The 12,396-nt window shown below is 32.0% G+C and overlaps 1 protein-coding gene across 1 annotated transcript; it reads left to right on the top strand.

The window, feature by feature from the left end:
* The first annotated feature begins 681 nt into the window (after window positions 1–681).
* Window positions 682–1,449, top strand: LOC139525144 (uncharacterized). The gene has a single exon (XM_071320330.1). It carries the CDS (start codon window positions 682–684, stop codon window positions 1,447–1,449), a length of 768 nt encoding a protein of 255 aa, XP_071176431.1.
* The last annotated feature ends 10,947 nt before the right edge of the window (window positions 1,450–12,396 follow it).

The following is a 12,396-nucleotide window of genomic DNA, read 5'->3' as shown; positions in this document are numbered from 1 at the left end:
AAATAAATGGTTAGTGCCTTCAAAAAATCGATCGACAGACTATGATTGCTTTGAGAGTTCTAAAAATGCCACGATTACGCAGTCGAACACAGCATCACAATAGACGAAAACAGGGATTTTTAGAAATGAATACTTTGATACTAATTGTAAAAATAACCTTGTCTACAACAAAATGAAAATAAAAATTTTGTCCCCAAAATGCAGAACGTGTAGAAAATGCTGCGCCCATGAATGAAAATTTGTAGCAACAGAAACTGAGATATTTGACAGTTTAAGGGGATGTAGAGTCGTCAAAAGTTGTAGAGATGATTATTTTCAACGACTATATATAATATCCACACAAATATAAGGTCTCGATACTACACGGCAAAATGATTATGATGATAAGGTGAACGCTAGTTACAGAGTCAATATATCATATATCTTGAATGATGAGTTAACATTTTTTGTGTGTTTAACAATATAAGAACCATAGTTTGTGTTGTATTAAACACAGTTTTTTTATCAGTGTAACGAACAATAACGTTTATACAGGTCCAATTCAACAAACTGTTTACTACATGTATACACAAAACTATATCGTACATGAAGACCCTGTGTAGAGCGTAGTATATGTGTATTCATTGACATTGCATATATAAATTTTGTAAATATTTACATAAAAAGTGTTTCTAACCGAATATGGCATCAATAGAACAATTTGAGGAATTAAAATCCCTTATTTTGGGTGTGGATAAGAAGGTCAAAGTTTTTTCGGAACAGTTAACTAAAGTCGAACGTAACCTTACGAGTATGATACATGAGGTTAAAGCCGATGCTAAAGTCCTCAATGTTAAGTTTGAAACGTCGCAAAAAGAAATAAAAACTCTTAGACATGATTTTACAGAGCTAGAAAAAGGTGTCCAAGGTATGGACTTACAGCTTCAAGAATTAGAAAATGAAAAGCTATTCAAACAAAAAATTGATTTGCAACAACAAATTGATGAGCTTAAAGAAAAGGCCATTTTACTCGAAAAGCATGACAGGAAATATAATATACTTATTTATGGTATAGATGACAGCAATCCAGAGGAAAATGTCTATGCAACAACACGAAAGCTATTCTCCGAAAAGTTGCTAAGAGATGCTCCAAAAGCCAATTCCATGCCGATTGCTAACGCGCATAGAGTTCCAACACGTGGGAAGGGCCCAAAGCCTATTCTTGTTCGTTTTGTACATTTTGGGGATAAACAACTTGTAATGTCCAAAGCCTATAACTTGAAGGGAACAAAGATTCGCCTACTAGATGACCTGCCAGTTTCTATGAAGGAGGAAAGATTCTTGTTATCTCATAACGCATTCACAATTAGAAAAAGGGACAAAGTGCAAACACGTATTAGAGCAAAAGGGGCCCATATGACTTTAGAGACCCGTAAAAACAACACAGAAAATTGGTCGTTATGGGAATAACTGTTTATTGTCTGTAACATATATATACACTTAGAAAAATATAGTTTATAAATACAAAATTTAATAATTAATTTAGCTTTGTGTTTTCAGTGCATATATTTTCTTACATTAATCTTTATTAAAAAAAAAAGTACTATAATTTAAGTAAATCAATGATGCTGTAATGTTAGACCTCTTTTTGCAGGCTTTGATATGAACATTTGAAGTAAGTATAGAAAAGAAAGAAAAAAAAAGATTTTTGTGTTCTTTTTAATTGCTTCTTTTTATTTAGCTTTTTGACTTTGCTCAACTTTTAGTGGAATAGTTCAATTTGCTTACTTTGCCATCTTTAGTTTTCCTTTCTCTTTTTGTCGCATAAATGCATGCCTTAGCTTGTTATATATAGTTATATGCTACATGTATATGAATGCTTATTCTGTTGTTTTAGTTTTGCTTTTTTCATATGTTTAGTAAATGCATGTCATAGCTTGTTATAGATACTTATAGATATGCTACAAGATGTAATATTATATGCTAAATTTTTTGATTTAGTTTTGCTTGTTTCATATTATATTAAGTAAATGTATGCTTGAGGTATAGCTTAGTCAATGGGCAGCATTATGGTTAAAACTTGTACAATACACAATTACAGAAATTTGTAAAACAAAATTTTCTTAAATAGTCCAATAAGATTATTACTGAAATTCATGATTACAAATTTTTTGACGCAAGATATCAATTTTTTTTTACATCTCAACAGTGTAACGGTCAGAACATTGATAGTTTCAAGTAAAATACAATGAAGTTTATATCCTTTATTCATGTATCATTACCACTTAACTCTACATTTCAAAAACAAAAACTTTGGATTTAAACTATACATCAAGCATGAATTTTTAGAGGAAATCACTGTCAGTTTGAGCTGATATTATATGTTGATGATTCTTATATCTCTTTTATCTATCTTCATAATCATGATAATGGCTTGTGTAAGCTTACATCGAGATGTGAATTGCAGATGACACCATGCAGTACTGGTGGTGATAAAAATTTTAGGCAAGTTTGACCAGATCAGATGAGAGAGCACAAAACAATGGACATTTTGTGGTAACGTGCTTCTTGTGTGATCTCTTCTCTTTTGCCATATTAATCCTGTTCATTATTTAAATGTATAATATAGTTTACCAATTTGAATAAATATTTATGATAAAGGTGTCAAGATAATGACATGTATTACAAATAATGAAGTAGATCAATATACATTAAAGCTTACATATACTAAAAACTAATTTAAGTTATCTCCCCTTGACCACAAGTGTAAATCTGCATTAGAATATGAAATATCTTAGTCTTTTAAATGTGTTTCCCTTTAACTTGTTTTTGTTTATTTCATGTATATATTTTATATAAAATATGGAATTCTGTTACTTGGCACATATATGGTATATTTTTGAAGCAAATAGAGCATTATGTAAACAGTCCTGATATCTCAACTAAACCTTTCACTTCTTTGTGTTGGCAATTATCCACTTTCAATTCTTTGAAGATTTATTATTGTAATGGAGGGTAAAAATATTAAAATAATGTCTCATAATTGTCAAGGACTTCAAATGAGAGAAAAACGGGGGGATATTTTTAATTATCTGCATTCAAAAGATTTTGATATATATTGTCTTCAAGACACACACTTTGTAGAACAAGATGAAACCCTGATAAGAAACCAGTGGAAAGGTCAATGTATTTTCAATTCTTATGCATCTAATCAACGAGGAGTTGCTATCCTGTTTAAAAATAATTTTGAATATAAAATACACCAAGTTAAAAAAGATGAGGATGGCAATTTGTTGGGATTGGATATTAATATTGAAGAAAAGAGATTTACTCTGATAAATGTGTATGGGCCGAATACTGATAATCCTTGCTTCTATGACAAACTAACAGAAATCATAGACTTTTTTGATAATCAATTGTGTCTGATTTGTGGAGACTTTAATCTTGTTCAGAATTTTGACCTAGATACCCATAATTATAAACATATAAATAATCCAAAATCAAGGGATAAAATTTTAGAAATTATAAAATATAAGACTCTTGTGGATCCATTTAGAGAGAGATACCCTGATCTTAAAAGATTTACATGGAGAAAAAAAAATCCATTTAAACAATCACGGTTAGATTTCTTTTTGATCTCAGAAAGCCTTATAGATGACATATGTGATATAAACATTGGCAATAGCTACAGATCAGACCATTCACCAGTAATTTTGACTTTAAAGATAAATGAGTTTATAAAAGGCAGGGGCCTCTGGAAATTCAACAACTCTCTCCTTCAAGATACTGAATATGTAAAATTAATTAAAAAAACAATTATTAGCACAGTTGAGCAATATGCAGTGCTAGGTTATAGCAGAGATGCTTAAACAGTATTATTGATGATTTTGATATACAATTTACAATCAGTGACCAATTATTTTTTGAAACACTTCTTAATGAGATCAGAGGTAAGACTATTTCTTATTCGACATATATAAAAAGGGAAAGGGTAAAACAGGAAAAAAACTTACAGAAGAAATACAAAAATTAGAACAAAACACAATCACTGAGGATAATTTAAATGTAATAGAGATTAAAAAATGTGAACTTCGAATTTTGCGACAAAACAAGATTAAAGGTCAATATGTTAGGTCAAGAACCCAGTGGATTGAAGGAGGAGAGAGGCCAACTAATTATTTTTGTAACCTAGAAACCCAAAATTTTATAAATAAAACTATTAAAAAAAATATTATTAATGATAACACTGTAGTAGAAAATCAAAAGGAAATATTGACGCAAACAAAATTATTTTATGAAAAGCTTTACAGAAGACAAGAGTGCATAAAAGATGTCAATCTATCAGGGGAATTACCATTTCAAACACCTAAATTAAGAGATAATGAAAAAGATTCTTTAGAAGGTAATACTACCTTTAGTGAGCTAACACAAGCATTAAAAAGGATGAAAAATAATACAAGCCCTGGTTCAGATGGCTTCACAGCAGAATTTTTTAAAGTTTTTTGGATAGATATTGGAAAATTTGTCTTCAGGTCAAAAAATGATGCATATGAAATAGGGGAAATGTCTGTCACACAGAAGCAGGGAGTAATCACATGTATCCCAAAGGAAGGTAAATCAAGACAGTTATTAAAAAATTGGCGTCCAATTACCCTTTTAAACTCAACTTATAAATTAGCATCTAGCTGTATAGCAGAGAGAATTAAGTCAGTTCTTAATAAACTAATTAATTCTGACCAAACAGGCTTTATTCCGGGGAGATTTATTGGGGAGAACTGTAGACTTATATACGATATTTTACATTTCACAGAGGAAAATGACATCCCCGGTATATTACTATTAATTGATTTTGAAAAAGCATTCGACTCTATCTCCTGGTCATTTTTATTTGAGACACTTGAATATTTTAATTTTGGAGAATCCATCATGAACTGGATAAAAACATTTTATAATAATATTTCTTCAACAGTGACTCAAAATTGTTGTCTATCAGATTTTTTTCGTGTGGAAAGAGGTTGTAGACAAGGAGATCCTTTGTCTCATTACCTTTTCTTGCTATGTGCAGAAATACTTGGCATTTTAGTCAGAAATAGTAATGATATTAAAGGTATTACGATAGATGATACAGAGTTTATATTGTCTCAATATGCTGATGATACATCACTTATTTTAGATGGATTTCCCTCCTCTTTAGATGCATCCCTCCGTATCTTACAATTCTATGCTGAGATATCAGGACTGAAAATTAACTTAGATAAAACAAATGTTATATGGATAGGAAGTAAAAAACATAGTCAAGATAAAATATGCGTAAAATGGGGATTGCAATGGGGTTCCAGTACCTTCAAATTATTGGGTATCACTTTTTGTGTTGATTTGGATAGAATGCTAAATCTAAATTATGCTCCTCGAATTCAAGAAATAGAAAGTATTATACAAAAATGGTCAAAACAGTCGCTTACTCCGTTTGGTAAAATAACTATTATAAAATCTTTAATTATATCAAAATTGAATCATCTGTTCTTATCCATCCCAAGTCCAGATGAAAATGTACTACAACAACTCAATAGTAAAATTTATGCTTTCATTTGGGATGGTAAACCTGGCAAGGTAAATCGGGAGCTCTTATGTCAAGAATACTGCAGAGGTGGTTTAAAAATGATTAATTTGAGAAATTTTATACAAGGGCTAAAATTGACCTGGGTTAGGAGATTATTAAAGTTGGCTTATTTTGGAACAACTAAAAAATTAGATAACGTTTTTTGGAAAGAAGTTATTTGTGCCTGGAAAAACATGTCGAGATTCCGACATCCTCGTTATTTTGAGGAAGTCATATCTTCATCTATATGGAATAATGAGAACATTAAAATTGATAACGTCAGTGTTTATTATAGAAGTTGGGCACAAAACGGGGTATGGACTGTAAATGACCTTCTAGATGAACAAGGAAATATATTGTCTTATCAACATTTTGAACAGCTATATACTTTTAAACCCACATTTTTACAATTTTATGGTATTAAAGTAGCATTAAAAAAATGGTTACAATATATGGGAATCAACACTGAAAGGGAAAAACAACAACAAGCTCTGTTACCTTTTAATATTAACATTTTTTTCAAGTCAAACAAAGGTTCAAAAGACATGTATAATATATTAAATCAAGGTGCGATACCAGTTGTAATAGCAGCTGAGCGAAAATGGGAGGGTATATTGAATAACGTTGTAGGGGATTGGAAAAAAATCCATAACTGTGTCACTAAAATTTCAAAAAAATACCAAGCTCTGTTGGTTTCAATATCGAATTATTCACCGTATTTAAGGTACTAATACTTTACTTTTAAAGATGAACCGAGTACAGTGTAATTTATGTACATTTTGCAAGGAAGAACCAGAAAGCATAGAACACTTATTGTGGGGCTGTCATATTGTAGCAGACATTTGGCACCACCTGAATGCCTGGATTTTTTAAACAACACATATTGAAATTCCACTTAATATAGATATAGTCATGTTTGGTCTGTACGATAACTATAAACTTAATTTTATAAAAAATAAAGTCATTTTACTAGTAAAGTATTTTATATACAGATCAAAGATGCGAGAGGAAAAACCTCATATAGAGGGACTTAAAAATTATATCAAAGAAAATTTAATTTTAGAAAAACATATTTCCTCAAAAAATATGAGTGTGAAAGATTATAACATGTACTGGAACCCCTGGGATAAAATCATTAATTAATTTAATAGTGAATTATTATGTATAGATGTGCTTGAAATGTAATTTCCATTATCACTATATATTTTTTGATGAAAATGTTATACTTCATCCATATTTCGTTCATATATCGTATTATTAGTATTATTTTTGTTTACTTTTTTTTGCTTGATTATGCTTATTTTTCTCGCTTGCTTTATTATGTGCCTCTATAGATAACTTATGTAAATGCCTGTTAATCCATGATGAATAAAAAAAATAAATTATAAAAAAAGAAAAAGTGAAAATAATTTTCGCGCGAAATTAAATGAGCAACACTATCAAAAGATGTCATCCGCCAAAAATCACCCCCTACAAATGAAAATTAAATAGTCATCCCCTGTGGTTTTTAAAACTTAAACATGCTTGTAACTGAGCATTTTTTTTTGTCATACACAGCAACTAAATTCAGGATATTGTTATATTCATTATTATTTCAAATATATTTCGACCTTAAATATTCATAATAAAATTCATGTTCCTGACATCTTGTTTTCTGAACACAAGGCCTACATTGGCTATCGACTGTATGTTGTCAAAACCTGTTTTCAATCCATATGAACATTGATTATATCAATGGGAACGTAGTAGAACTTAGTTAGCTTAGCTCAATGTGAACACGATCGTAGGCTCATCTGATAGGGTAGTACACTTCTCTGAACTGTCCAAGGAAGGTTGAAAAAATAATTTAAAAAGGTAGATTTGTTATGTTCACTGATTATTTTGACTACTTTGTTCTTTAAAATTATGATGAATATTAATCAAAACGTTATGAAAATTTTCTTAAAAAACGGACATTACCCTTGATATTTTTCAAATCTTAATTTCTGAAGAAAGTTGAAATATGAGTATTTGTATTGTCAATTTCCCATTTTTTATTTAATTTTGTTGAACAAATCAATTACAAAATAAATTAACTGGGACTTGTAACGCAAACCTTGTTTTCCCATTTTTAAATATTAAATTTGGTTTCATTCCATTCAGTGGTTCTCTAAAAGAAGTCATTTGTATGCATTTCTCATAGGGTCCTATGTTAAACTAAGTCCCCCGCTGGCGGCCATCTTAGATGATGGATTAGCTACAAAGTAACAACACTTGGTCAGCACCTGATAAGGAACATTCATGCCATGTTTGGTTTCATTCCATTCAGTTGTTCTCTAAAAGGTGACATTTGTATATATTTCCCATAGGGTCCTATTTTAAACTAAGTCCCCCGCTGGCGGCCATCTTGGATGATGGGTCAGCAAAGTAATAACACTTGGTCAGCACCTCATAAGGAACATTCATGCCATGTTTGGTTTCATTCCATTCAGTGGTTCTCTAAAAGAAGTCATTTGTATGCATTTCCCATAGGGTCCTATGTTAAACTAAGTCCCCCGCTGGCGGATATCTTGGATGATGGATCGGCTACAAAGTAACAACACTTGGTCAGCACCTCATAAGGAACATTCCTGCCATGTTTGGTTTCATTCCATTCAGTGGTTCTCTAGAAGAAGTTCAAAATGTAAAAAATTAACAAAACGGCGACGACGGACGACGACGGACTACGGGCCAGGTGAGCTAAAAAGGTTATAAAACGAACCATAAAGGTATAACTACCAACTGTTTGGATTTTTCACAGTCACAACAATTTGTAGACTATGTGCAGTATGTATATTTAAAATTTGTTTCAGCACAAAAGTTTGGAATCTTGATGCTATGCGTGAAGCTATTGTGTTTGGAAAACGAATTACAGCACCGGAAGCCAAAACATTAAGCCTTGTTGATTCTGTCGTTGAATTAGACAAGCTACTTCCGGAAGCACAGAAATTGGCAAAGCATGCGCTTGGGAACAATGACATTGACAGAAACGCATTAACAATGATGAAATCGAACACATATGTCAGAAAGATTTTTCCGTCCAAATAATGATCATTTAAGAGAAATCAAAATGTTATGTTCACGTCAACAAGGAGATGGCATGCGGAGGTGTTTGCTGTGCAAATCATATATGTTTGATAAATAAAAAAACAACCGATTTGTACGGTGGTTGACGCCCTCCGTTGGATTATAAATGAAAATACAACCAGCTCTATACGATTTAATCTTTAGCCAGAAAACACAATTAATAGTAATTATATCCTATAGAACAACAGATTTGTTCGAATATAAAGTTAAAATAATAATTAAAACTAGAGGCTCTAAAGAGCCTGTGTCGCTCACCTTGGTCTATGTGCATATTAAACAAAGGACACAAATGGATTCATGACAAAATTGTATTTTGGTGATGGTGATGTGTTTGAAGTTCTTTCTTTACTGAACGATTTTGCTTCTTACAATTATATCTATAATGAACTTTGCCCATTAGTAACAGAGAACTATATTTGGTAAAAATTTACATAAATTTACCAAATTAATGAAAATTGTTAAAAATTGACTATAAAGGGCAATAACTCCTTAAGGGGTCAACTGACCATTTTGGTCATGTTGACTTATTTGTAGATCTTACTTTGCTGAACATTATTGCTGTTTACAATTTATCTCTATCTATAATAATATTCAAGATAATAACCAAAAACAGCAAAATTTCCTCAAAATTACCAACTCAGGGGCAGCAACCCAACAACCGATTGACCGATTCATCTGAAAATTTCAGGGCAGATAGATCTTGACCTGATAAACATTTTTATTCCTGTCAGATTTCCTCAAAATGCTTTGGTTTTTGAGTTATAAGCCAAAAACTGCATTTTACCCCTATGTTCTATTTTTAGCGGTGGCGGCCATCTTGGTTGGTTGACCAGGTCATGCCACACATTTTTTAAACTAGATACCCCAAAGATGATTGTGGCCAAGTTTGGATTAATTTGGCCCAGTAGTTTCAGAGGAGAAGATTTTTGTAAAAGATTACTTTAATTTACGAAAAATGGTTAAAAATTGACTATAAAGGGCAATAACTCCTAAACGGGTCAACTTACCATTTTGGTCATGTTGACTTATTTGTAGATCTTACTTTGCTGAACATTATTGCTGTTTACAGTTTATCTCTATCTATAATAATATTCAAGATAATAACCAAAAACAGCAAAATTTCCTCAAAATTACCAATTCAGGGGCAGCAACCCAACAACCGATTGACCGATTCATCTGAAAATTTCAGGGCAGATAGATCTTGACCTGATAAACATTTTTATCCCTGTCAGATTTCCTCAAAATGCTTTGGTTTTTGAGTTATAAGCCAAAAACTGCATTTTACCCCTTTGTTCTATTTTTAGCCGTGGCGGCCATCTTGGTTGGTTGACCAATTCATGCCACACATTTTTTAAACTAGATACCCCAAAGATGATTGTGGCCAAGTTTGGATTAATTTGGCCCAGTAGTTTCAGAGGAGAAGATTTTTGTAAAAGATTACTTTAATTAACGAAAAATGGTTAAAAATTGACTATAAAGGGCAATAACTCCTAAACGGGTCCACTGACCATTTTGGTCATGTTGACTTATTTGTAGATCTTACTTTGCTGAACATTATTGCTGTTTACAGTTTATCTCTATCTATAATAATATTCAAGATAATAACCAAAAACAGCAAAATTTCCTCAAAATTACCAATTCAGGGGCAGCAACCCAACAACCGATTGACCGATTCATCTGAAAATTTCAGGGCAGATAGATCTTGACCTGATAAACATTTTTACCACCATGTCAGATTTGCTCTAAATGCTTTGGTTTTTGAGTTATAAGCCAAAAACTGCATTTTACCCCTATGTTCTATTTTTAGCTGTGGCGGCCATCTTGGTTGGTTGACCGGGTCACGCCACACATTTTTTAAACTAGATACCCCAATGATGATTGTGGCCAAGTTTGGTTTGATTTGGCCCAGTAGTTTCAGAGGAGAAGATTTTTGTAAAAGTTAACGACGACGGACGACGGACGACGACGGACGACGACGGACGCCGGACGCAAAGTGATGGGAATAGCTCACTTGGCCCTTCGGGCCAGGTGAGCCAAAAATAAATCATTGTCAAATTTTGCCTGCCTGGTCTTGATTTTTTATCATCAAATAAACAACAAGATTTCATCCCTGGTTTTTATATGGGATTCCTTTTGCTCAATAGTTCAGTTTATATTATTGAGTTGTGAACTGTTTTTGTGTTTTTTTTTTCTTTGAGCAATGTCATTGTCTTGTGTTTTTTTTAAGTTATGGGTTTTGATTGTATTTAGATTACGGTATTGGTATCTTCTCTTTCACAAATATGTAATGTCCAAACAGTTTTTATGGTCATCATTTTGTGTTTAGGACAATTTACATTCCGTTCTTTATAAATTATAATTGGGAACTGACTTAAATAATCTATAGTCTAATATACGGAACATTTCACATTGGAAGTAGAACAACAGTTCGAAGATGGAGTAAAAAAAAGACTCTCTAGTTTTATAGTCTCGTTTCAATTCTCAGTTGGGTTTTCAACCAATCACATTCAACTGGATCCTCCATTACTCTATTATATACCAACCAAAAGTTGTACTACGAAAGCGTGTTTTAGTACTGCCATTAGACTCTGATGTGTGAATTAGTAAGAGAAATGTAGAATGCAAGTTTAAGTAGACGTAAATTACGAAAAGATGGCAGGTGATATAAATGCAAAAAGTGGTTTAGTTTTGATACAAGTTGACCATCGTCCATTTTATTTCTTATTAAAAATGTCTATTCTCCGGATTTATACTAGCTTTTGCTCTAGAATTATGTCAAATACACCAAATAAATAGAAAAAGATTACACGGAAAATATAAATTGATTTTTTTTTCCTGTTACAAAACTTTGAATTTTTCGAAAAACTAAGGATTTTCTTATCCCAGGCATAAATTACCTTAGCCGTATTTGGCACAACTTTTTGGAATTTTGGATCATCAATGCTCTTCAACTTTGTATGTGTTTGGCTTTATAAATGTTTTGATATGAGCGTCACTGATGAGTCTTATGTAGACGAAACGCGCGTCTGGCGTACTAAATTATAATCCTGGTACCTCTGATAACTATATTCAGTTGTTGTCGTTTGTTCATATAGTTCATAAGTGTTTTTCGTTTTTCGTTTTTCGTTTTTTTTTTTTATATAGATTAGACTGCTGGTTTTCCTTTTTGAATGGTTTTACGCTGGTCTTTTCAGGAACCCATTACAGCTTGCTGTTCGGTGTCAGGGTTCCGCGTTTATACCTTTTCTTGTGGTCAATTCTGATGATAAAGCTAACAAAAGTTTGGAAATTGTCATTGTTATCTTTAATTTGTATAAAAAACTTAATGAGAAGACTATTATTATACTGTTATTCAAACATTCCATCTTTTATGTTTAGAATTATCCTTTTGTCTTTGTTTTACTTTTAATGCAGAAAGTAGTTCAAAAACAGTGTTGTTCCGAGTATTTCACATACATGTACTCGTTTTTTTCTTTCTTGATGCCGTTACAGTATATAATTTACTCCGAAGTGCAGCCTGTGATATCAGGGTTTGGGTGGCAGGATTTCATAGTACTGTGAACTTGATATCCGTAACTGCGATAATTTTTGTGTTTGTCTGCAGGGGTATTTATGTCGGATGTGAAGGGCGTGTGCCTTTTAAAAGTACCCAATTAATAGATATGAGCACATCAACAGAAAAGAAAACTTATGACATTCAAATTCAAAAAGAT

The sequence above is a fragment of the Mytilus edulis genome, chromosome 5 (assembly GCF_963676685.1).
Source record: "Mytilus edulis chromosome 5, xbMytEdul2.2, whole genome shotgun sequence".
NCBI classification, from domain to species: domain Eukaryota; kingdom Metazoa; phylum Mollusca; class Bivalvia; order Mytilida; family Mytilidae; genus Mytilus; species Mytilus edulis.
Note: the sequence above shows the minus strand (reverse complement) of the source record. Positions and strands in the feature narration are given on the sequence as shown.